Genomic DNA, 26,585 nt, shown 5'->3' on the forward strand with positions numbered 1-26,585 from the left:
CTGGAAGGGACTCCAGAGATCTAAAGTGTTTCATGGAATAGTAATGTCCTTAATCTCTTAATAGGTGTTTTGGAAACGGGCCCTGCAGTCAAAATTTGGAAATACTGGGTTAAAGTGAAATAGGTTTCTTTCTTGTGGAACCTCTCGGAGTCTTTAATATGCTAATGTGCTTTGTGAAGCTACAAGAGTTTGGATCAAGTATGAAGTGTTTCAAGACTTACTTGACCCCAGATTCTCTTTTTCAGAAATGCTGGTCTCGCAGAGCCAGCTAGCGTGTCTCTACATGAAGATGGCAGCGGACACCTTTTTGAGAACAAGGAAATCCCAGTGGAAGGAAGGATCTATCAGTTGCTCCTGTTTCATGCCAAGAATTCCAAGTGAGAAGCCTTCCCCTAGAGGCTCAGAGAAGGCTGGAAGGCATCTGTAGGTGAACAGGGCTGCCCTTCATTGTGACCCATGGTGCAGAGAAGCTCTGAACTCAGCGCAAAGGGGTGACTGGCCCCTTAAAATCAGGAGAACGGGAGTTCCTGTCATGGCTCAGTGGTTAACGAACTTGGCTAGCATCCATGAGGATGCGGGTCCGATCCCTGGCCTTGCTCAGTGGGTTAAGGATCTGGCATTGCCAAGAGCTGTGGTGTAGATGTGAGATGCAGCTCAGATCCCTTGTTGCTGTGGCTGTGGTGTAGGCTGATGGCTACAGCTCTGATTGGATCCCTAGCCTGGGAACTTCTGTATGCCTTGGCCATGGCCCTAAAAAACAAAACAAAACAAAAAATCAGGAAAATGTATTTATCCATGACCTAGCCCACTGGGGGCACAGGAAGGGGGGGAGGGGATTGTCACCAGCTGTAGTCACAAAGCTTGTCTGAGTCCCTTTCCCTAAGCAAAAGGGCTGTGTGAGTTTATGTAGGAAAATGCCAGTTAAAAAAAAAGAGTTAAACTGATTTTAAAAAGTTAAAGGTCTTTTCTGCAGGACCTTTCAGGGGTTTCATGAAAATGAGGTAATGTGAAAATGTACATTGTGAAACTCCAAGAATGGCATAGAGCATGCAGAATTTTTTGTTGTTGTTGTTCTTTTTAGGGCTGTGCGATGGCATTTGGAAGTTCCCAGGACAGGGGTCGAATCAGAGCTGTAGCCATTGGCCTACACCATAGCCACAGCAACGCCAAATCCGAGGTGCGTCTCGCTCCATAGCTCAGTGCTGGATCCTTAACCTGCTGAGTGAGGCCAGGGATAGAACCTGCATCCTCATGGATATCAGTCAGATTTGTTTCCTCTGAGCAACGACAGGAACTCCAGAACATGCAGAATCATGAAATACTTGCCTGTGCAGCATTTGGGAGGCACTTGTGTTCTGAGGAAAACCCTTTGGGAAACACTGATCTAATTCGACCTTCTCATCTTACCAGAGAGCAACTATGGTCAGGCATTTTTTACCTGTGGGGCCCTGTCAGGTTCCTTTCTTCATCACTGTTACACACTTGTTGGAATTAACTTGATCAAAATTGGGGGGCAGCTTTGAAGAGATCTCTTTTATTCATAAACCCTTTTTGTATGTTTCAAGGGCAAATTACGCTATATATTTTGAGTTTCCATGGTCAAGAACCAGATTAATGCAACTAAACCTTATATAATATCACCTTTACCTAAAGATCTTTACATACAAAGATAGAAACTGTAGTTCTTACTATACAGGACATTAATAATAATGACAAATACTATACTGATGGCCATAATATGACCATCTAACATTTATCAAATGTCTTTCTGTTTGTCAGACACCTTAGTAATACTTTTATCTTCCCAGCAGTTTATGTGGTTGGGGTTATAATAACCCCCATTTCACAGTGATGAAGAGGGTAAGACATTATTCCATGGCCACATGCAGCTGGAGGAGAGAAGGTATATGGAAATATTCCTTATGAGTGACGCAAAGTTCTATATGAATTCTGAGAAAAACAAAATTTTTAAAAGACTTGATCAGTGAAAGTGTTAACTATGGTTTGGTCACCCATTTCACCTCTCTCTGGGGACCAGCACCCCCGACTTTGGAGGAACTGTTTTCGTTTTCACTGTGGGGTTCCTGCTATGTGGTTGGGTGCACCGCCTCCAACTGGACCAATCAGAGTCTTTGGAAATTTGGGGATTAGAACCAAGGGACAAAGCTTTCTTCTTGGCTGGTAAAGCTGTAAAATCTTGTCTGTCATGTGCCTGACTTGTCCTCAGCTCTGAGGATGGAGCTAGGCTGTGGTAGGAGAGAATGATGGTGATGTACAGAGAGGCAGGTCCTGGAAGTGGAGAGGTGGAGTCCTGGAGACCTTCAGGTTAAGGCTTGGAGGCTACGTCCTTTTCTTCTTTACTGTGACAGAGGACTTGTCACCTTCTCTTCTGGGAATGACACCATCTTTCCTCGAAGTGTTATTAGAATGTGATTTTAAAAATCCTGCACTCCAGCGTTCATTGCAGCACTGTTTATGATAGTCAAGATATGGAAGCAACCTCAATGTCCATCAACAGAAGATTGGATAAAGACGATGTGGTATATATATTACAATGGAATATTACTCAGCCGTAAAAAAGAATGAAATAATGCTATTTGCCGCAACATGGATAGACCTAGAAATTACAATACTAAATCAGTCAAAGACAAATAGTATATGAGATCACTAAATGCGGAATCTAATAAAAATGATACAAAAGAACTTACAAAACAGAAACAAACTCAAAAGATTTTGAAAACAAACTTATGGTTACCGAAGAGGACACGTGGAAGGGAGGGATAAATTAGGGGGGGTGGGATTGAAACATACATACTACTATATATAGGTAACAAGGACCTACTGTGTAGCACAGGGAAATCTACTTAATACTGTGTAATGACATATATGGGAAAATCATCTGAAAAGGAATGTATGTATGTGTATATATATAATGGATTTACTTTGCTGTACACTTGAAATTAATACAACTTTGTAAGTCAACTACAATAAAATTAAAAAAGGGGTTCCCATTGTGGTGCAGTGGAAACAAATCTGACTAGGATCCATGAGGATTGCAGGTTTGATCCCTGGCCTTGCTAAGTGGGTCGGGGATCCAGCATTGCCATGAGCTGTGGTATAGGTTGCAGAGGCGGCTTGGATCCCATGTTGTTGTGGCTGTGGTGTGGGCTGGCAGCTGTAGCTCATATTTGACCCCTGGCCTGGGAACTTCCATATGTCGCAGGTGGGGGCTTAAAAAGGAAAAAAGTAAAAAAATAAAAAACCCCACACCACAGAGAAATGCACAGGTTCTGAGACATGTTAATATTCTATTTGATACTGAGACAAGGCTTGCTCAACCATAATGTCAAGAACTTTGCAGGGGAATGGACTGTTGGGGGCCTGAAAATAGAGTAGAACTAAAACAATAACAACAACATGTACACACGATAAAAACATTGCTGTTTGAGAAAAGCTAAAATGTCTCAACTGGATTCAGTTGATGATTTCACACTTTAATGATGTAAATAGAAAGGGGAAGCATCATATAAGAATGTGGACTGAATGCAAGTGCATCTTGGCCACTTCCTTCAACCTCATAGAAAGCCTCCTTTTTCTCATCCTTAAAATGGGAATGATATGAATGCCATTCCTACTTCTTTTAGCTGTTTTGATCCTCCAAAGAGAAAACAGATGCAAAGCCTTTTATCAACTGCAAAAAAGCATATAAGTGTGAGCTATTAGTCAGTCATTTTATGAATATCACTTCATAACCCTGCAGCAAGTCAACATTAGTCTCAGAAAGTGCACAATATTTGGAGGGGAAGCAGCAGGAGATTTTAGTGACTTTAGTTGGTGCAAAAAATGCTTTGGGAGTCAAAGGAGACAGAAGCAAAAATAAGAATTATTTCTTCCCTTTTGGGGCTTTATCCTTTTAGCCTGTTCTCTCTTCACACCTATTTTCTATGGGGAATTTCTTGATTTGGGATTTTTGGTGGGCTTTACAGAGAGATGAGAATGCATGTGAAAGGACCAAGCCCAGTTCCTGGTTCTCTGTCCTTGTTTAATTCGGGTTTGTCCATTCATTCCTGGTATAAAGGGCTTTGCCTTCCTCCAAGTGAAAGCGATGAATCCTGGTAGGTGCCAGTGTGGACAAGTTCAGTGTAGGACAGCCTGGTTCCAAGCAGGAGCTGGACTAGGGAGGGTGAGAAGGGCAAGCAGAATAAGGAAATACTTCTCTGTGCGTCTGTGTTGCTGCTGCCGTTTTAACTACCATGACAAACAAGCCAAACAAGCAAACAAAAAAGGTTTCATCCGGAGACGTGTGCTGCCTTCAGAGAGTTGGGGAAAAGTGTGGATGGCTGGGTGGGTCCCGCTGGATTGAAGGGCCTGACAGTGTGTGATTCCCTGCAACAAATGGTCATGGTGGGGTGTGTGTCCACACACACAGACACACTCGCAGCGCCCAGCCTCCAATTTCAGCGCTGGCAGAAGATAACAATTCTCAGCTCGCCTTTCCAGGGTTATTTTTGGCCAGGGCTGTTCCCTGATGGCAAAAGGTTTCAGCCCCCACCCAATTCCCTCCCCTGTCCTTGTTCAAAAGAGAAACTGGTGCGTGTAAACCGCTCACTTCCAGGGAGGCTAGGAGGCCGGGCTGCGGGAGGGAAGGGAGAGGGACTGCGGGTGCGGGCGAGGACCCCCCAATCCTGCTCTAGCTCTCAACACTCCCAGTCTGTTTTCTAGCGGAGGGTGTGCCTGGGAGAGAAGCTATCGCCGAGGAAGGCTCGGGCCAGGCGCGCGAGGAGGCGCCCCTGGGGTCGGGGTAGCTGGCCCTGAGAAGGGGACACTCTGAAAGTGAGTCCAGCTCAGGGAAGAAACTGCGGCACCTCTGGCGCTTCGGACTGAGAGGAAGTTGGGCGGGAGCAAGCTTTCTTGGAAGGTAGAGGCCGAACTCTGCCCGGGCAGCTAGGGGCCGCGTGCGGAGGGAGGAGCGGTCGGCGCGGCGGGAGGGCGCGGGGCGCCGCGCGGCCGCGGAGGGGGCCGCGGCGCGAGGCGGAGCCCGGGCGTGCGGCCAGGCCGGTGGGGGCCCCGGCGGGCTGCAGATTCCCTCCGGCTCCCGGAGCCGCGGCAGGACCGGCCAGGAGGCGCCATGGAAGGGAGCCCCATCCCAGTGCTGACGGTGCCCACGGCGCCCTACGAAGACCAGCGGCCGGCCGGCGGCGGGGGACTGCGGCGGCCCACCGGACTCTTCGAGGGCCAGCGCAACTACCTGCCCAACTTCATCCAGAGCGTGCTGTCGTCCATCGACCTGCGCGACCGCCAGGGCTGCACCATGGTGGTGGGCAGCGACGGCAGGTACTTCAGCAGGACGGCCACAGAGATCGTGGTGCAGATGGCCGCGGCCAACGGGGTGAGTGACCCGGCCTCCCCTCGAGTCTGCCTTGCCCCCTTCTCGCCCTGCCGGCCCCCAGCCGACCTCCCTTCCTCAACCCCGCTTTCGGGCTCGCCGCTCCCCCAGGTCTTCTCTGCCCGCGTCCCGCCACCGCCGCTCCCCGCAGCCTCCCCAGCGCGCCCCGCACACCCGGGATAGATCGTGTCCGCCGCCCCGAAAGGCCTTAAGAGTTCCGCGACCTTCTTTGAGCCCCGCCGGGCATCCTGAACCTGCCGCAGCTCCCTGAATCTCCCTGGACTATGCGCACGTCCCACACCTGCTCGCGGTTCTTTTCGTCTTTCTCCTCCCCAGCTCTTTACAAATACTTGCTCTTACCGCTTGCCCTACCCTCCCGCTACCAACATAGTTTTTACCCCCCTTGTAGCCTATTTGCAATCATCTTCTTCCACCCTAAATCTTGGCTCCGCTAAATTTCAACACACACACACACACACACACACGCACACACACCCCAGTGTTGATCCCTGACATTTTTGGCAAGCGTGGACCTTGAAAGTTTTTAATATTATTGGGTCGTTAACCTCGTGGGGTTATTTGGAGATTAATTTGATTAGGGAAGGGATGGGGCGGGAATCAGCGTGAAGCTCTACAGCCTGGGCTTTCATGTCCCGGGAGGGGAGGCACATCTCTTAAATGGTCAGAAACGAGATTTGCAATGCCTTTCTTAAAGCAGTTCCCAACTTCTCTCCAAGATGCCCTTTGGCAGTTGATAGTATTTTGTGCCTCTTCACCTTTGCAGTTTTCATCCTCATTTCCTCTCCCTTCTCCCAAGACCTTTGCAGTCTTCTTTCGGGATATGATTCTCAGACCTTGGGTTTTTCCTCTCTCCTTTCTGCCTATCCTACAACTGGACCGACCTTTTGGTATGTCCCCCTTCCCTGGTTTCCTCCTTTCCAAAGCCAGCAACATCTCAAGAGGGACACCTAACTTCAGGGATTCCTGAAATCTCTGTGGGAAACATTGTCTAAAATAGGACTTTCAGCCTTGTTAATGTCTTCAGAACCACACACATAGAACTTTTAAGTGAAACCTCTGCAGATGTATAAATGGGTGTGAACATTTAAAAAAGTGAAACCAAACAATTATCCAGCTTTTGAATTCCCTCCCTCTATTCCAACCCTCTCCTTTTTTATTTGCTCATTTTTTGTTTAAAAAAAAAAAAAGCTTGGAGGTTGTCCATGTGTCACATTTACCTGCTGTAATTCCCTTTTGTCAGTGTTTCAGGGATGGGGGAAGAGGATCCCCTTTTTGTTTTTGTGGGGGTTTTTTTGCTTTTTTTTTTTTTTAATAACCCAAAAGCAGTGGGGAGAAAAAGGGCCCTCGGAAGAATGGGGGTGGAGTGGGAGTGGAGAGGGTGAGTTGGGTGGCAGATTGTTGATATCCACCCCCAGCAGATGCTGCTGCTGGAAATATGGGACCATTTCTCTGGCTTCTCATTTGGGAATTGATGAAAGTTGGCTTGAATCAGGGGTTTGTGGAGAGGCTGACAAATGGTTTTTACTCTTGTCTGACAAAGCCGTTGCCTTGGAATGATGGAGAGTGATGAATTTTTGGGGCAGCTTTCGTCCTCTTTCCTGGGCCAGTTTTTCCAAGGAATGAGAGAGACATAGCCTGTCCAATGTTTATTGTGGGTCAGGATATTTGTGAAGCTATAGTCATTGATTTGCATGAGCAAATTATTATTATTATGCTTTGTTATTTCTTGGCACACTTTATGCTAAGGACTCTTCAACCTCTTCAATGTGTCTTCTCTGATAAACACATTTTATCAACTTTATGAGTGGAGTTTATTTCGGGAGATAGGTAGCATATGTTAATATAGGCTTAAAATAGAGTCAAATTTAATGTAGCAGTTGTCATGAAGGACAGACTGATACATTAAAGTCCACATAGAAGCACCATCTCTTAAATAATTTTCAAGTACTGCTTCTAAGATGGGTGGGCATGGTGGAAAGGGATGGTTGACTTTTATCAAAATCTCAAACAGCCAGTTTTTTTTTTTTTACCAATCTTTTCCTCATTTTGTTCTCTTTCTTGGGAACTTTTGTTAAAACAAAGTGAATACTCAGAAGGCTGGCTTCAGGAACAAGGAAGGTGGTTTAAGGGGACCACTGTAAGTGAAATTGGTTTTGCAAATTGATGGGGATGCACTAGTCCCTTAACTTGGCCTGCTGATTATACCCAGGAACTTCAATTCAGAATGCTCTGGCCTTTTTTGGATTTCCCACTGGATATTCATAAACAGGCTAGAAAAGTAGTAGAAAATAGAATTTATTCTCTTTGAACTGACTTGAATCTGACCAGGTAGGCTGCATTCTCTCTTTCTCTGTCTGAAATGCTTGGTTTTGATTGAAAAACCTAATTTTATATAGCAATTTTTTCTACGCTTTTTTTTTTTTTAAACTGGGCTGGTTGCTCCTAGTTGCTCTTTGATTATATAATTGCTGGAGAAGAACAGAATTTTGGAATTTCTGAAATGATAAACTATGCTATTAATGTTTTAATATCTCATAAAGCTTGGAATAGATTCTTACACAAAAAGTGGTACAATTTGAGATTTAAATTTTTTTTCTTTGAAAGAAATTTTCAAGCTTTCACAAAAAATGGAGCGAATAGATTAATGACATCCATATGTCCATACCTTAGATTGCTGACATTTTTCTATATTTGTTTCATCTTTTTGAGGGAATAAAAAAGTAAGTTTAAAGAAAATGACATTTTACCTCTAAGTTTTTCGGTATGGATCTCTAAAAAATAAGAACATTTTCCTTGGTAGTTATAATGTCGTTAACATCCCCCCCAAAATAAGAAAATATTTCTTTATATCATTTATTACCCTGTCCACATTCAGATTTCTTCAATTATTCTGAAATGGCTCTTATACCTAATTTGTTTAAACAAGTTTCTTCTAATCAAGGAACACATTACACTTGTCTTTTTTAACCTAGAAAGAACTCCCCCCCTTTATTTTTATTTTGTTAATTAAATTGACCTGTTGAAGAGACTAGGTTGGTTAGTTGTCCTATAGAATGTCTCCTCCACCCCTTTTCTGGAATTTTCTGATTACTTCTTTATGGTGTACTTTACTTTTTCCTTCTGTTTCCTATTTGTGTGAGTGTGTGTGTGTGTGTGTGTGTGTGTGTGTGTGTACTAGAAATTACTCTAAAGGGTTAATTAGATTCAGGTTCAACTTTTTTTTTTTTTTTTTTTTTTTTTGCCTCACCTGCAGCATGTGGAAGTTCATAGGCCAGGGATTGAAGCTGTGCCACAGCAGTAACCAGAGCTACAGCAGTAATGATGCTGGGTCCATAATCTGCTGCACCACCAGGAAGCTCCTCAACTTTTTTGTTACAAGATTATTTCATAGGTGATGGTGTGTATTCAGTTGCATGATGCAAAGAAACATGTATGGTTGTTCCATCATTCATGATGCTAAGATGATTACAGAGCTGTGGTGCTATTATTTGTTACTTTTCCCTTTGGGACTAGGCAGTAACCTATGGAGTGAACTTTGTGAATATTAAGTTCCTAATAATTCACAGTTCCTGCTGTAGCCCAGGGGCACAGGTTCAACCTCCCCCATTAAAAAAAAATCAGTTCCTTATCAACCTTTACTCCATTGTTTTAGCATCCATTAATGATACTGGCTTGAGGTGATTATTTCATGAGGGGTTTCAAAATGATGCTTTTTAAATTATCTAATTCCATCTACATGTTCTTGGTGACATTTTTCTGTAAACTGGGCATTTTCCTCACTACGAGGCTTTTTGATTATCCTGTAATATAGTTCCATTCGGAAAGGCAGAATATATGTTTATTTCTCTGTCTTTTTTTAAAATCATTTTTGAAAATGTTATTAAAGTATAGTTGATTTATAATGTGTTAATTTCTGCCATACAGCAGCAATTCAGTTATATATATATATAATATATATACACACACACACACGTTCTTCTTCATATTCTTTTCCATTATGGTTTATCACAGGATATCGAATATAGTTCCCTGTGCTATTCAGTAGGACCTTGTTCATTATCCATTCTGTGTATAATAGTTTGCATCTCTTAATCATAAACTCCCAATCCATCCCTTCCCTCCCCCTACCTCCCTTGGTCTCTGTCTTTTTTAATTACCAATTTTCAGTGTAAGAATTTACTGAAATAGCCACCTCCATTGATGACACATGAATTTTTTTGCCTTCACTTTTTTGAATATCGCTATGAATTCTTGTACTTTTATATATTAGGTGAATATATTAGTGAGGAATAAAAAGATACTTTTACCTTTTTTTAGTAGTTTTTATGGGGCTATGTGAATTTATCAAAAAAAAAATCCCCAGAAGTATTTTAATTCTCCTTTAAAGATACAAACTGTGTCATGCTATACAGAGCAAGAGAAAAATAACTCCTAAGTACAAAGAGGAAATAGTGTTATTTAAATGAACTGTGATTAAACTTCGTAAGTAATTGATTTTTTAAATCCTATTTCTATTTCCATGTTAAGGTCCTCCTCAGGGCTTTAGATCCTCTATGTATCAATTTATTCTAATGTCTTAAAGAGAGGAAAAGCCACATGCATCACAATGGCTACAGGAATGCCTTTGCCCTTCTCTGGGTGGTTCCATCTGTGATTAAGGGCATCTTTTTTTCTTCCTCCTCTTTGTTTTAATTTTCTTTTTAGCCCTAAACTACCTTTAATGTTGGACAGATGATGGCACTATGTCTGCCTCAAGAAGCTACAGACTTTTTCTAAAGTCTTCTTTCTGTAAAACGATGTTGCATGTCAGCACTGTCTAATAGGACTTACTTTGATGATAGAAATGCTTTGTAATCTCTATAATCTGCATTTTTCCTAGCCAACTAGGGCACATGACTATTGAATACTTGAAAAATTCACATTTTAGTTCATTTTATTGATTGATTGATTGATCGTCTTTTTAGGGCTGTACCTGCAGCATATGGAGGTTCCCAGGCTAGGGGTCGAATTGGAGCTGTAGCCGCCGGGATCCGAGCTGCATCTGTGACCTACACCACAGCTCACGGCAATGCCGGATCCTTAACCTACTGTGAGTGAGGCCAGGGATGGAACCCATGTCCTTGTGGATACTAGTCGGGTTCATTAACCTCTGAGCCATGATGGGACGGACCTCCATGTTTCAGTTCATTTTAATTAATTAAGATTTAAACTTAAATAGCCACAGGTGATTAGTAGCTACCATACTGGATGGCACGATTCTATAATTTAGCATTTAAAATGTGTCTGTGTGTCTATGTGTGTTTTAATAGAGCCAGACTGTTCAAACCAAAAGAAACTATATGTTAAATAATCGTAGGTCACAAAATACTGCAAGTATGTAATTGGCAAACCCATACCAGAGTTCTTCATATGATCACCACCTTCTCTTTTGACTTTAGCCCAGGAAGCAATGAGGTATGGTAGAAAAAGCTTTGTACCAGCAGCTGGGGGGCTTGCCTTCTTTTCCTAGGTCTGCCATACAAGTTGTAGTGCAAATGCTTTAGCCTCTTGAAATACCTAGAAACCACTTGTTTTCTCATCTATAAGTTGGATATGACAGCATCACTGAATTATTCTGAGAATCAAATGAAGCATTGAGTATGAAAGCATTTTGTAACATCTGCAGCACTAAGAAATGCCAGGGGGTATTATTATGGTCAACTGAATACATCTCTGATAATAATGATTTGACTGTGTGTATGGACTAAAACAACTTAGAGCTCTGGTACAGGTTTTAGCCAAGAGAAAATCCATTTGTTGACTAGCCATGCACTGTAATGGCCATATGATGAGAAGCATTAGTCATAATAAAATTGGCCTACAGTGCAGCTTACAGAATTCAAGAGCTTCTCCATGCCTTATGATATCTTTTAGAGGTGGACAGTAAGGTTAAATGATAGGAGGAAAGCCCAGTCAGTGAGGAACTCGAGTGTGCCCTCTGGATAGATGCTGGCACTGCTCGTTTCTGATTCCAGCAGGTTACAAAGAGGTGTTGGTTTCCAAAGAATGAGAATACACTTGCCTTGGCACTTACGAGAAATATCTGGGGAACAAATTTTGGTTTGGTCCCAAAGTCAAGGAACATATATTTAGAAGAGAAGCAGAGTGGAATTAGGTGGTGAGTGGCAAGTAGAGAGGAAAGGAGAAGGAAGCACGAGAGAGGAACACATGCTTCAACACATGAGGCTGCTTTCCTGGAATGGATCTGGAAATCTGGGCATGGCTAGCTCCAGGTCCTGTCTCTGGAAGGGAGAAATAACCAGGTAGTGATTGCTTTCTATGCAGAATAGATGAATGGAATGGGCTACAATGGCCTAGACATTAGAAAGGGCTAGTTTATAATACATCAGAAAACTCTAAAGAGACTTCCATAACTTTATCTTGCTTCCTTTCCCAAATTCTCATCCCTGAATTATGGAAAATGGAAATCTATTATATGATAATAGCGAATTTTAGGGTGCCCTTGATTCCATCCATTTCCCTTTTTGCTTCAGTTCATTCTTGACTCTCTTACCCTTAAGTCTTCATTCACTTTTTTTATGGGGAAGTAAAAGGAGTGGGAGAGATTTTGAGAACAGCTGGGCCCTCCCAGTTGCTGGGATGGGTTATTTTAAGCTTTGTTTAATGTGTCCAGGGACCCAGATGGCATTTTTAGCTAAGCTGCTTTATTAAATCTTGTGATAAAGCATAATGATGTTTATTGAAAAGACAGATACACATCAGCAACATTATGTCTGAAACTTGCCCTAAAATTTTCTATAAAACATCTGTTCCTTTTTTGAACGCTGGAAGTTTGCTAGTTTCTGCAGAGCCTTGAGGAATAAAAGTTGGAACCTATCTGGGGGGAATCTAAGCAGAGGTATTGGCTTCACCCAACCTTAACCTTCATCTTTTGGGCCCTGGCCACTCTTCTGTTAGACGATAGTGACATCAGTGCAAGCTGTAATAGGATTTGAATAGGATTATTTGGGAATAATAGGAAGTAAATGAAAGGGTCTAAATTTCCCAGGGATTTTTAAATTGAAGGTAGAAAGCTAGGGGCTGCAGTGTCCTTTGTTAGCCTACAGCCTTGACAGCTAATTGCAAACACTCAAGATTTGGCCAGTGTGCCTTTACTGTTTATACTTGCATAGCCAAAGGGAAAGTTTTAGGTTCTTTCATCTGACTTGACCCTCATTAGTTATGAATAAGAGGATATGTAGAATATACACAAGACTTGTTAAAATCCACATTTTCTGAGCCTTTAAATATCTTTCATCTCCTACGTTGCTAATGACGTCAAATTTTGCAGTCATGCTTCTATTTGTATGAAGAAAAAAAATTTTTAGGAACATTCAATCCCCAAAGAAATTCTTTTTCTTGGCATAAGGTCACAGAAAATTTTATTTCCCTTTCCAAGTCCCTACTAATAGGTGTTTTGTACAAATAGAATAATTATTGCCTTTGTTTTTTTTTTTCTAATGAGTCCAGTTTTGTAGATAGGGATATCTAGCTACATTTAGGTGTTTTTAATAAAAAAGTGAAAAGAATTTGAAATCATGGAACCACAGTTTATTCTGCTGGACCCAAGACCCCACAATATTCTGGGAGGAGGGTTTTAACAATCTACCATATATGAAAAGCTTTTTCAAATCAATATGAAAATTCAAACAGTTTAAAAGAAATACTGTCAACAACCTACCACAAATGCATGAAAAGGTGATCAGCTTCATTAATAACCAAAGAAATGCAAATAAAAACAATCCATTAATTGAAAAGAAAAAAAGGAAAATACTCAGAGCTGGTGTAGGTGCTGGAAAATTGTCATGTCTTTACACTGCTGGTGAGGGTTAAATTGATACAACTTTTTGGTCAGGCAGTTTGGCAGTATACATCTAAATTAAAAGAATACTTGTCCAATAATCTAGGTATCCCTCAGTCTAAGACTCTATGCTCTAAAGTTTCTAATATAAATGTGGAAACATTTATATACAAGAACACTCACAGCAGCATTTTGCTAGAGAAAAACTTGGAAACCATTTGTATGTTCAGCCATAGAGAACAGGTTCATAATTTATGATACAACCACACCAGGAATGCATGAATATCCATAAATAATGGAGCTAAGTCTATACGTGACATGAGAAAGAGGTGGATGAGAGTTTGCTAAAATGAAACAAAGCAGTTAATAGAAGATCATGTGTAACACGATCCCACTTTTGTGTTTATAATTAGTCATCGAAAGGGTTGGAAGCACATGGTTCAAACAGTTAACAGTGAATATATATCTGGGAACGTGGGTATGTGTGGTGGTGGGGGAAATCACCTTTCTACTTCATGTACTTGGCTTTGTTAAGTAATCACGCACGTATGTACACATGGCTTTCATAATTAAACACATCACTGCAGAGTGGTGGAGGACAAACGAGAAGCTCTGAATTTGCATCATGGTACTACCGTGTGCAACATGTATGACAGTGGTGAAAGTCACTTATTTTTCTGGGGTTTGTTTCCTCTTTTATAAAAATAGGAAAAGTTATAGTACTTGCCTCTCATATCCTCCAGAGCTTTGGGGACCATTGAATGAGGTAATGGATTATTATTAATTATTTTATTGATTCACAGAACACTATTATTACCAAACCGTTTTCCTCTGATCAAAATAATAGAAGGACATGTGCACATCTGCTGTTCATTCTCACCTTACTGATGGAAGGTGCCTGCCCAGTGGTGATCATAGTTGCTTTCGTAGAGGTTCCTCTTGGCATCTGGCATTCCTGCACACTGCTGGCTATGGCTTGGGTGGCGGCTGCTCAAGTCACGATCCTCTCCCAGCACATACGTGCACACACACACACACACACTCATGCACATGCAAATACATGTGTACACACAGCCTGTCATGGTATTTGAGGTGGTAGCAGCTGCTCTGGCACAGACTTTAACTCAACATAAGGGACTTTTTATTTTTTTTTTTTTTGCATGGTCTCTGCATTATTTTCTGTTATTAATCAGCCGAGTCAATGCTGTGCTTTTCAACCTTAAACCTTTCTGAGGCTTAGGCTGTGTCAAGAGCAGACCCACCCGCTCTACCCAAATCGTTGCCTCCAACTGAGGCCAGATCTTAATCTGCTCATTTCATGAAGATTTTCAAGCCTAATGGACTGGGCCATGTGAGAGATTACCGAGAGGAACAGACCACGCAGAGGCTAAGGGACTCCACGCTCATCTGCCGAGTAGTATGAAAATGCACAGCTGCAAGCTCTAGCGATGCTTTAAAGTATTTTGTCAGGCTGTTTGTCAGGGTGCCTGTTCCTGCAGCCTTGCTGAATGTTTGGTTAGAAGGCATAATCTTTTTTTGGACAGGCTCTCCCAAATGTAAAGTGACAGATGCTAATGTGGAATATAATACAGAAGACCCAGCTTTGCTGTCATAAATAACAGTAAATTGTTTAATCTTGCTGAGTTGTAAATCTATGATTGCCAGAGGTCTTTAGTTCACTGGAACATAGTATAAGGGATGGAAGCACTTAGCAAATGGGCAGTAATTATTTCCCAACCAAACAGATACTGGTCTGATGGAATTTATTTAAAGATCCATACATATGTATTTTAATTGATTGTGACAACTACTCAGAGAAACGCATAGCTATAAAGAGAGACTGAGATTTTTCTGGGACAATATAGACACCTATATAGGAATATGTGTATGAATATATACATTCCATCTATAAAGGTGCCAAAGATACTGAATTTTTTATTTTGGGTAAATATATATATGTGTGTGTGTGTGTGTGTGTGTGTGTGTGTGTGTATTCACATATATTTTTTCTGTTTACCTATAAAGGTACCAGATGGAAAATGTTCTTAAACATTTAGGTAGTTAAGCAACATATGTGTCTGCTCATGTGCACAGGACACCCCCCTGCCGAAGACAGATCTTCTTCCCTTGATATATTCAAAAAGAGAGTAGAAGCAGAGTCCCAGATGTCAGAAATATTTGAAGACAGCATAGAGTTGAAGGAGATGACTGAGTGTTCCCTAATGACCTATGTTTCTACGATAATAAATAGAACTTGTGTTGGAGTTGGATGGACCAATAGTAAGAAATATAAGCAGTATAAATCCTACTCTTCCAGGCAGGAGTGGACCTTGTGTGAATAGTGTCTGCTGTGAGCTCAGCAATGTGGGTAAGTTAGCAGCCTGCATGGGACATACCAGTGGACAGTGCAAGTCAGAGGCAAACATGGGGCAACGAGAGAAGATCTGGGCTATGATAAAGTCACAGACATGGTCCTGTCACTCCTCACCATGGACTTCAGCTGTTTCCCAGAGAGCAGGTTTGGTGGTAAAAGAAAGAAGACATTGCGCTTATATAGGCACTTTGCAACTAATTTTCCATTTAAATAGTGGCACGCTACCTTTAGTTTAATTTATGTCGTGATGTGGGTTTAGTCCTTAAGCATTTTTTAGTTTCGCATATAAAAGCTTAGGTAAAAGAATACTTTTATATTGGTCAATAAACCATGGTCCATTTAAGTAATGAAAGTCCATACAGACTGTGCTGTGGAAAGATGGTTAGTAACATGGAAAGGCAGACTCCAGGGAAGGACTCTGATATATTACATAAAAGATGTCGACCACACAATATAAATACGCAAATGAAACAGATGGAGAGAGAGAGATACATTGCAACACACAGACAATGGGTAGACACTGGAATGTTTATAATGATCATTTTTAGGTTTACAGATGATTTTCATTTTCTTGTTTGTATGTACTTACTAAATATCTTATGTATATGTCATATATATGATACAGTAATTAGAAAACCACTGCAGGTTAGTAAAACAAATTCATTCAATTACTATGTATTAGAAATTCATAATTAAGAATTAAGAAATGACACCAGCAAAGAAGGCAAGGGAAACATGTTGAGAATTTATTGAGTACCACACACTGAACTGGACCTTGGCTATGTTCCTTTTTCTCACCTTCCATCTTTTAGTTAACTAAATCAAGATACAGAGGATTTAGGATCTTGTCCAAAGTCACATAACCGATAGGTGGCCAGTCCGTTTTTGCCTCCTTTCCCATTGGATACCAAAATCTCAGCTTATCTCAGGGCATTCAGCACTGCCTTCTTGATCCAGATAGATCTAATAGTTTTTATTCTGGTATCCAGTTGGGTTGGTCACCTCATAAAATGGCAGTAGACATAGCCCTTTCTTGCTTCTGTGAGTCAGGTTCTGTATCTGAAAGTAAAGATTTCAATATTTTTCAAGACAGATAACACCTAATAGACATCAGAAACATGAGTTCCAATTTCATCACCCCCATTTTGCACCCAAGGAGTGCTAGATTGCAGGATCCTCTCAATGAGATCTTGACAAGTGGGGGGCTGATTGAGGAACAGAACTGGGGCCAAACTTCTAGATGCCTGCGACTTTTCTGCACCTGTTCAGATGTTGGGAACTGAATGTGAAATCCATCTTGGTTTGGTTCAAATGTGCTCTCACCTCTCACCTTCCAGCCCCTGAGTGTGTATGTACAGACCTTCAGGGGAACAGGCAGCTGAGGGTGAGCTCCGTCACTCCCATTTGGTCTCCATGTAACAGAGCATATAACTGTACAATTATCCACGTGCAAACGGAGAGGTCCCTTGATGTTTGGATGACCACATGCATGTCTTGAGTTTGTTATTTCTCAAAATTCCACTTGGCTCTCTCCTGCTGACTCATGTATGGCCCTGGTCAAGGGCTGGCATGCCTCTCTGACAGCTGGGGCTGAGAGACTGAAGCCCGGCCATCCATGGCAGCTTGGCTCTGGGCTTTCTTCATGATTTTTGTTTTATGCTTAATGGAGGAGACAAGAAACAGGCATCTTTGTATATATGACTTCCCATGTGCTTCCTAGGTGGATGTGGCCGTGGCTGTGTGGTCCTGTACAGCACTTTCTCTGCGAACCATCAAGGAAGTTTCTGTTTAGTGCCCTCTTCACTCTCCCTGATTCGCTTTGGGAATTACAGGGATGTGACGCAGCGAACAGGGGATATTGAAGCATGTCATGCTTACTTCTTTTCTCTCTATGGGGCCCTTTCTTTTTTAAACAACTTATTTAAAATCTAAAATCAAGTCATAAAGGGGGATCTTCTTTAAGGGAATTCACATATGAACACAATCCTGCTTTCACTGGTCTTGGGTTACTGGAGGGGAGTTATTTGAAATCAAAATTCTGTGTCTACTCAGAGATTCTAGCCTCGGGGTTTCAGTTGTATATTTCTGCACTCTAGGACTTTACTCTGAGCTAATTAGAAACTGAACTCATGCAAAATCTAATTTAGAAGAGTAGTTATTAGTGTTCTGAAAAGAGGGAGCCATCAGAAATAAAATCATCAGAAAGTTCATTGTATGTGGCACGTGATGTTAAGAATGGATGTGCTGAGAGAAAGCTTAATGAAATCAGGTTTTCTCTTTCTTGGGACACTGGTATGTGGCATGTAGGGGTGAAGATCGACTCTTGGGGCACTTGCTATGCCCATTCATGGGTGGAGTACACAGTGATACAATCGAGGTGAGGCTTATCGCTTGTATCTGGAATATAATATATGGCACAAAGGAACCTTTCCACAGAAAAGAAAATCATGGACTTAGAAAATAGACTTGTGGTTGCCAAGGGGGAAGGGGAGGGAGTGGGAGGGACTGGGAACTTGGAGTAAAGAGAGCAGGATCTTGCCTTCGGGATGGATTAGCGATGGGATCTTGTTGTGTAGCACTGGGAATTCTGTCTAGTCAATTATGATGGAACATGTAATGTGAGAAAAAAAGAATGTATACATGTAAGTGTAACTGGGTCACCATGCTATACAGTAGAAAAAAAATATATATATATATAAATAAAAGATAAAAACAAAAGAGTTGGTGGAGGGCACTGGCATCCAGTTAAAAGAATAGACTCAGAGAGATTATAAGTAACCACACTGAGGGAAATGATGCACACACCTCCCTGCAACATCCTCCCTTTCCCAAGCATTTAGAAGTCATGGCTGATGGGAGTTTCCATTGTGGATCACTGGGTTAAGAACCCAACATAATGTCCATGGCCTTGCTCAGTGGGTTAAGGATCCGGGGTTGCCACAAGCTATGGCATAGGTCTCAGAAGTGGCTCAGATCTGATGTTACTGTGGCTGTGGTGTAGATTGGCAGCTGTGGCTCCAATTCAATCCCTAGCCCCTTGGTGTAGCCCAAAAAAGACCAAAAAAAAAAAAAAGGCTGAGTGGGAACAAGTTCATGATGGGTCTGTGTATCTGTGTGTCTCAGAAAGTGTGTGTCTCACCTATGTGTCTGTAGCCACCAGTGTGACAGTGTTCTCTCCTGGCTACCTGTGGATGCTGGATGTGTATCTGTGTGCCTTCTCTGTGTGTAAGTGGCAGCAGATGAAGATCTACCTTGCTCCCTTTCCTGGTGGGACCTGAAGGACGTGTTCCTCAGTGGCAGTTAAGCCCACCCAGGTTGGTGCACCTTCTACCAGACCAGGTGGGGTTCCCTCCTCCAGCCAAAGATAGACCATGGGAGCGACAGTCCTCCAGTGTCCCTTGGGGAGGGTCAGAGAAGGGGCAGCAGAGTGCCATGGCTCAGACCTCCCCAGGCTGCGGTCTGGGTTTCACTCCAGGATAAAAGTCAGATGCTGTCTGCTCCAGTGCTGTAAACAAAACCAAAGCCAATTATGTAATCAGACCATCTTTTCCTTGCAAGGTAGTGGTCTGCTTAAAGTACCCCTAAGACTTTTTCAGAAAGTGGAAGTGGTAATTTAAGGGAATGAATTTTGCATTTGGCCGGAGGGGAGGCTATTGGGGGAAGGCAATAGCATGATTTGAGTCACGTTGAATTTCACAAAGAGTTTATATAATCTCATTGTAAGTGAATTTTCCTGACTCCAAACTCTCTGGTCTTTGCAGATGAAGAACCAAGCCTCAGAGAAGCAACGTGATTCAACTTAGGTCAGGGGTACAGCCAAGACTCATAACTAGATCTTTTAACTTTGGATTGGCTGCTTTTTCTTTACACCACAGGGCCTTCTGAAAGTTATATTTCTTGGATGAATACTAGATCTTGAAAGTCCTAGCTTTCCGGATGACATTTGCCTTGGGCTAACTGGGAGAGGGAGAGTTCACAGAAGAGGAGAAAAGGGACACACACACAAGGTGATGTGTACACAGAGGCAGAGACGAGTGAGAGTGAGGGTTGGTCTCTGCTGTGGGCAGATGGGCAGACGGAGCCCTCAGCGGGGGCTGTAGCCAGGTCAGCCTTGATGAGTGGAGGTCCACATTGCTGAGTCCATGCTTGACCTCCCAGCTTGCCGCTGTGGCCACTTCATTCACAAGCCCTTTGGGCAGTGACTGGGTGGCTGGGGAAAGAGGCTGACGGTATTAACAGGACTGTCAGCCAACCTACTTGATTATCCTCCTCTGCCAAGGTCCCCTTTGGTGACCACTCCCACGGGACACGAATTTTCTCATGATTTCTCATGTCTGATCTTGAAGCCTCATCTCTCACCCCCCTGTATCTCCTCCAGCACTTCTCGCCTCTCAGAAGTCCCTCAACTAGAGTTACATGCAGTGGCTAGCACTGCCTCATTTTTTTTTTTGGTATTGGTGGGTTAGTGAGCAGGTCCACCCAGGTAAAATTTTCAGATAACTAGAATTTCTGTTAATTCTCTGGTTGTAGCCAAAATGCTTCAGGTTGGAATTTTGTCCAAGCGTCTTTTCCCTCTCAAATCTTAAACACAGTATACGTTATCTTTTCAAAAAATAATTCAAGTTTAAGAAGACAAAAATGTATGTATAATCTCTCCTGTTTTAATAAACTCTGCGTATTGATTTCTGTATTTTTCTAAGTGCTAGGCCCAAAGTATACATAAGTACACTGCTGTAATAGCATACAAGTTACTTAAAGTTCTGCATTTCTGACTTAGCATTAAAGCATTGTCTTTGTTCCTTCTCTACTACTTAAGAAAATATAAGTTGTTATAGCAGATAAGCCTGAAACATAGATGATTGTTACTGCTTTAAAAACAGTGGAAATTTATTTCTCATTCCCATGACAGTCCAATGTGGATCTTGCTTTTGGGCAAAGACTCTTGTCCATCCAATGAGACAGGGACCCAGGTTCTTTCCATCTTGTGACCCTGACATCTCATCCAGCTGCCTGGTCACCTGTATTGATTCTGTGGAAGGGGAAAAAAGCTGTGAGGAGAAGGTGTATCTACTCCTTAACATCTTTAGCCCAGAAGGAACATGCATTACTTGTGTTCTCATTCTCACACGAGTTTATCACTTGTTGTGATAACTGGTCACGTGACCACACCTAGAAGCAGGGGTGGCTTAGAAAGTGTAGGCTGGGCCAGCTGCTCCTCCGCAACAACTCTGTCCTGGGGAAGGGGAGTATAACTTTTTGTGGATTGTGCCCCAAGTCCACCACGGTTGCACGATCTTCATAAATATCCTTTTAGATGGCTGAAGAATATTCTATAAGTGATACCTCATACTTTATTTTATAGGTTCTTCATTATTAGACATTCATAAAGATCGCCTTTAATTTTTTTTACCTCTAATGAATACCACTATAGGAAATGTCTGCACCTACATACATTTTCCCCCTTTAAAGTTTATTTAAGAATAATTCTGAAAAATGAGACAGAAAATTATGAACTAGTTACAAATATGTTTTACATTTTTGTATCTATAGGTTTATACCTTGAGAGCAGTGTTCAATGAGAACACTTGAGAGCAGGGTTCTCATGTCTTGAGAGCAATGAATTAGTTCATTGCTGTAACGACAAGGTCTTCTAGTTTTGCCTATTTCATGGTAAAACTCAATAAAATGAGTTGCAAGACTAAATTCTAACAAAAGCATGTAGAACTGTCATGGCTCTGGGTAATAATATGAGTTAATTGTTGTCCTGTGTCTTTCTCATCTTGATAAATGGCACCACCATCCATCAAGTTATTAAAGGTAGAAGCTGGGAGTTGACTCCTTTCCTCACTGCCCTTGTTTGAGTTATTTTTTTGTGTAAGAAGTTATGACAAATCCTAGTGGCTTAAAATAACAACACATATGTATTATTGCTCACAGTTTCTCTGGGATGGGAGGTAGGTTTTTCTGACTTTGTCACAGTCACATATTGGTGGAGGCTTTGTCGTATGAAGGCTGGAAGGGTTGGAGGATCCAGTGCAAGATGGCTCCCCTACACGCCTAGCAAGTGGGTGTTGGATGTTGATGGGAGGCCTCAGTTCCTCTCCATTTAGGTGGCTACACAGGGCTCCTTGAGTGTCTTCATGACTTGGTGGCTGCTACCTCCCAGAGTGAACAATCCAAGAGCAAGGCAGAAGCGGCAGTGTCATTTATGGCCCCACCTTGGAAGTCCCACACCATCACTTCTGCAACATTCTGCTGATCACCCAGATCTGCGTTATGCACTGCTGGAGGGGACTGACTGCACCAAGGCGTGAATGCCAGAAGGCAGGGATGACTGGGGGCATCTAGGAGGCTGGCTACCATAGCACCACTCTTCTGCAGTTCATTCCCCCCACATGTTGTGTTCATTCTCCTTCCAAAAATGTATTCAGCCATGATCACTTCCCTTGATGTCTTCTGCCGCTAGTCTAGTCCAAGACACTGTCCAAACTTAGTTCTGCTGTGATGACCCCCGTCTGATCTTCTTCCTTATGCTCTTACCATTCTCCAACGCATTTTTCACACAATAGCCACTCATTCATTAGTCATTCATCTTCTTTTTGCTTTTTATGGCCGCAACTGTGGCATATGGAGGCCAGGCTAGGGGTTGAATCGGAGCTGTAGCTGCCAGCCTATGCCACAGCCACAGCGACATGGGATCCAAGACATGTCTGTGACCTACACCACAGCTCATGGCAACGCTGGATCCTTAACCCACTGAGCAAGGCTAGGGCTTGAACCCAAATCCTCATGGATCCTAGTCAGGTTCATTAACCGCTGAGCCATGAAGAGAATTCTGTTTTTTTAAATTAATTAATTCAATATATATTTACTGTATACTTACTATATGCTAGGTTGGTTCTATATTCTCAGAATATGGTGGTGGAAAAAACAAAGCCCTTGAGCTTATCTATAGTGGGAAATAAATAAAATGGATGATATTGGGGGGAGGAACTGTGTGTAATACAGAAGACTGAACAGGATACAGAAAATAGAAGGCACTAGGGAAATTAGGGACTGATGGCTCCTGTACCATATAGGGCTGTCAAAAGTGCTGTCTTTGATTAGTTGACATTGAAAGAGTAACCCAAAGGACAGGAGGGGGCAGGCTTGTGAGTACCTGGGTAAGGGTGCTCTAAGCAGAGGAAGAAGCAAAGGTCAAGGCCCTCAGCATGCTTGATGTGTGTATGGAACAGCAAACCAGCTGTGTGAGGAGCAGAGAGAGTGAGGGAAGTGGAGAAGGACAGGTGATGGGGGTCAGATCATGTAGGCCCTGGTAGACTCTGAAGATTTTGACTTTACCTTGGGATGATGGGGGACAAGGAAAGTCATGGGAGAGTTTTGCTGATTTGATATGACTTGTTTTTTTTAATAAAATCACTTGGATTGCTCCATTCATGATCTTTGAAAATGTAACTGAGTAGTTGCCATTGTGGCTCAGGGGTAACAAACCTGACTGGTATCCATGAGGATGCTGGTTCGACCCCTGGCCTCGCCTAGTGGGTTGGGGATCCGGCATTGCCATGAGCTGTGGTGCAGGTTGCAGATGAAGCTCGGATCCTGTGTTGCTATGGCTGTGGCATAGGCCAGTGGCTGCATTTCCAATTCAACCTCTAGCCTGGGAACTTCCATATGCTGCAGGTGCAGCCCTAAAAAGCAAAAAACAAACAAACAAACAAACCCCAAAAACCAAATTGATATCAGGTTACTTCTACTGATTAAAACCCTTCAATGGATTCCCACTGTACTTAGAATAAAATCCAAGCTTCCTTACCTATTGTTATTATTAAAATTTATACTCCATTATTCTCTATCACAGAACCCTGCTGATTTTTTCCAATAGGTATCCAACTAATAATTATTACTACTATTATTAGGCTTATTTGTTTATGAATAGCCTCATAACCTTGAAAATATGTCTGGAGATGTTGTGGTGTGTAGGTCTTTCCATCCTAAATTTCTGAAGACTGTTTTGTTTTTGGAGCTCTTGTGTTTGTTCTTTTTAAAATATTTTTAAAAGATGTATCTTTTCCATTGTCATATTTGGTGGTTGACCTGCTACCAGCATTGCTGTCAGTGGTGCCAGGGTCACTGTGGTGTTGAGCTGGACATAAGAGCTTGTTTTGGCTTCTGGACTATGTCAGTACTTCTCAATTTAACTGGACAAATGAATTATGTGGAAGGAAGAAGGGGTGGGGTCTTGCTGAGATAGTGATTCTAATTCAGTAGGTGTGGGGTGGGCTTGAAGTTTTGTGGTTCTCCCAAGCCCACAGGTGATGCCCATGCTCCCAGCTCTTCGAGTAATGAGGGGGTTTGATCATCAAACTCACCTGAATGTTGGAATCACCTGTGGAGCTTTAAAAACTATCACTACTGGAACCCCACCCCAAGATTCTAATTAGTGTGAGAAGCAGTCTTAGTATGGAGAATCTTCTAGGCATCACTTTTTTTTTTGCCCCTTTTTTTTTAGGTGGGGGGACCACACCCGCAACATATGGAGGCTCCCAGGTCAGGGGTCTAATCGGAGCTGTGGTGCCGGCCTATACCACAGCAGCGTGGGATCCAAGCCACATCTTCGCCCTGCACCACAGCTCATGGCAATGCCGGATCCCCAACCCACTGACTGAGGCCAGGGATCTAATCCAAAACCTCATGGTTCCCAGTCGGATTCGTTTCTGCTGCACCACAGTGGGAACTCCTAGGCATCATTAATGATTCTAATTTGTAGCAACATTTGAGAACCCCTGGATTGGATAACATTGGGCCCTAGTTTATTTTATTTTTTCCCATCAACAAAAGTATTTCTCTTATTTTTTTCAGTGAATTTTATTATATTTATAGTTGTACAACTACCATCACACTCTAATTTTAGAACATTTCCATTGCAAACCCACAGTGCACCCCTCCCTCCTCCCACCTGTCCCCTTTGGTAACCATAAGTTTTTCAAAGTCTGTGAGTCTGTTTTTGTTCTGCAAATAAGTTCATTTCTATCCTTTTTTAAAATTCCACACTTAACTGATATCATATGATGTTTGTCTCTTGCTGTCTAACTTCATTTAGTATGATAATCTCTAGGTACATCCATGTTGCTACAAATGCCACTATTTCATTCTTTTTTATGGCTGAGTAATATTCCATTGTAGTGCTCTGCAGGGCCATGCTGCTTTCTCTTTAAAAATCAGTTTTGTAGCTGTAGAGAGTCTGGCTACACCAGTGGATGACCTCCATATCTCTGCTGGATTTTGCCAATGTCCCAAGCATGTGCTGTCACTTAGTGGCTGAAATAGAATTTCTGCCTTCAGGAAAACAGGCCTTCTGAGTACAGTTAAAATACACTTGCTGACGATGAGGTTATAGTAGATCAGGCCCCTGCCATGTGAGCTTGTGCTGAGGCAGAGAAGGAAGGTGAAGCAGAAAAGTGCTCTCTATTTTTTTCTTTGTAATTTCCAGCATGTACACGTGCAGTTTCTGAGCCAGTAACAAACTAAAACCTTGGGTGATTCAAGCTAACCCTTTGGTCATTAGAAGCAGGTATTTCAAGTTACTGAAAATCAGTGAGACAGATCCCATTTCCAGGTTAATAACCGACTACAAGATGTGGGTGTCCTAGACGGTCTTGGAGACATTGGCAGCAGAGACAACGCTAGAGCCACCCCTCCCCGACGCCACCTCCCCCATTCAGTTCTTTTTGCAAGAGATTAATTAGTGTGTGATATCAGAGTCTGAGACATCTTCTTATTGAAATGGACTTCAATCTCATGTAACTGAATTGATTTTTCCCCCGCCTGGCTAATTTAGATTGGTCGACTGATTATTGGACAGAATGGCATCTTGTCGACACCTGCTGTTTCCTGCATTATCAGAAAGATCAAGGCAGCTGGTGGAATCATCCTAACAGCCAGCCACTGCCCTGGAGGACCAGGGGGAGAATTTGGAGTGAAGTTTAATGTGGCCAATGGAGGTATGTGTTTCAGAGTACACCTTAATTCTCATGATTTCTTTCCTCTTACATTATCATGGTCTTACAGTGACCCCCTGGTGGTCAACAGGCAAGGAGGAGAGGAAATGGTGCAGAAAAATCTAGTGAGGTGCCTGTATTGGTCAGAGTTCTCCAGAGAAGCAGAACCAATAGGACTTATGATAGTTCCTTTGAGAGATTTTTTGACTTTATGATGATGTGAAAGCAATATGCGTTCAATAGAAACTGTACTTCATTCCATTTTGAATTTTGATCTTTTCCTGGGCTGGCAGTGTATGATCTGATTCTCATGATGCTGGGCAACTGCAGTGAGCACAGCTCCCACTCCATCATGAGAGTAAGCAACTGATATACTTACAACCCTTCTGTACCCCTTCATCCGTTCTGTTTTTCCCTTTCAGTACAGTATTCAATAAATTGCAGGAGATACTCAGTGCTTTATCATAAAATAGACTTTGTATTAGACGATTTTGCCCAGCTGTACTAATGTACATGTTCTGAGCACATCAAAGATAGGCTAGGATAAGTCATGATATTAGGTGTATTAAATGCATCTTTGCCTTATCATATTTTCAATTTCTAGTGGGTTTATTGGGATATAACTCCATTGAAAGTTGAGGGAAGAATTCCCATCATGGTTCAGTGGTTAACAAACCCAACTCGTATCCAGGGTTTGATCCCTGACCTCGATCCGTGGGTTAAAGATCCGGCATTGGCATGAGCTGTGGCATAGGTTGCAGATGTGGCTTGGATCTGACATTGCTGTGGCTGTGGTGTAGCCTGGTGGCTACAGCTTCAACTCAACCCCTAGCCTGGGAAGCTCCATATGCTTTTGGTGCGGTCCTAAAAAGACAAAAAAAAAAAAAGGAAAAAAAGTTGAGGGAGATCTGTAAAGAGATTTATTATAAAGAATTGGCTCATGTGATTATGGAGGCTGAGAAGTCC

The 26,585-nt window shown here is 42.3% G+C and overlaps 1 protein-coding gene across 1 annotated transcript in view; it reads left to right on the forward strand.

The window, feature by feature from the left end:
- Window positions 1–4,641: 4,641 nt before the first annotated feature.
- The window catches only part of PGM5 (phosphoglucomutase 5), a 199,268-nt gene continuing 177,324 nt past the window's right edge, over window positions 4,642–26,585 (forward strand). The window contains exons 1-2 of the mRNA XM_047767736.1: window positions 4,642–5,389; window positions 25,460–25,622. Of these exons, the coding sequence (XP_047623692.1) occupies window positions 5,129–5,389; window positions 25,460–25,622 (424 nt within the window). The 5' untranslated portion in view covers window positions 4,642–5,128. The remainder of the gene's footprint in view (window positions 5,390–25,459; window positions 25,623–26,585) is intronic.

The sequence above is a fragment of the Phacochoerus africanus genome, chromosome 2, assembly GCF_016906955.1.
Source record: "Phacochoerus africanus isolate WHEZ1 chromosome 2, ROS_Pafr_v1, whole genome shotgun sequence".
In the NCBI taxonomy this organism is placed as follows: Eukaryota; Metazoa; Chordata; class Mammalia; order Artiodactyla; family Suidae; genus Phacochoerus; species Phacochoerus africanus.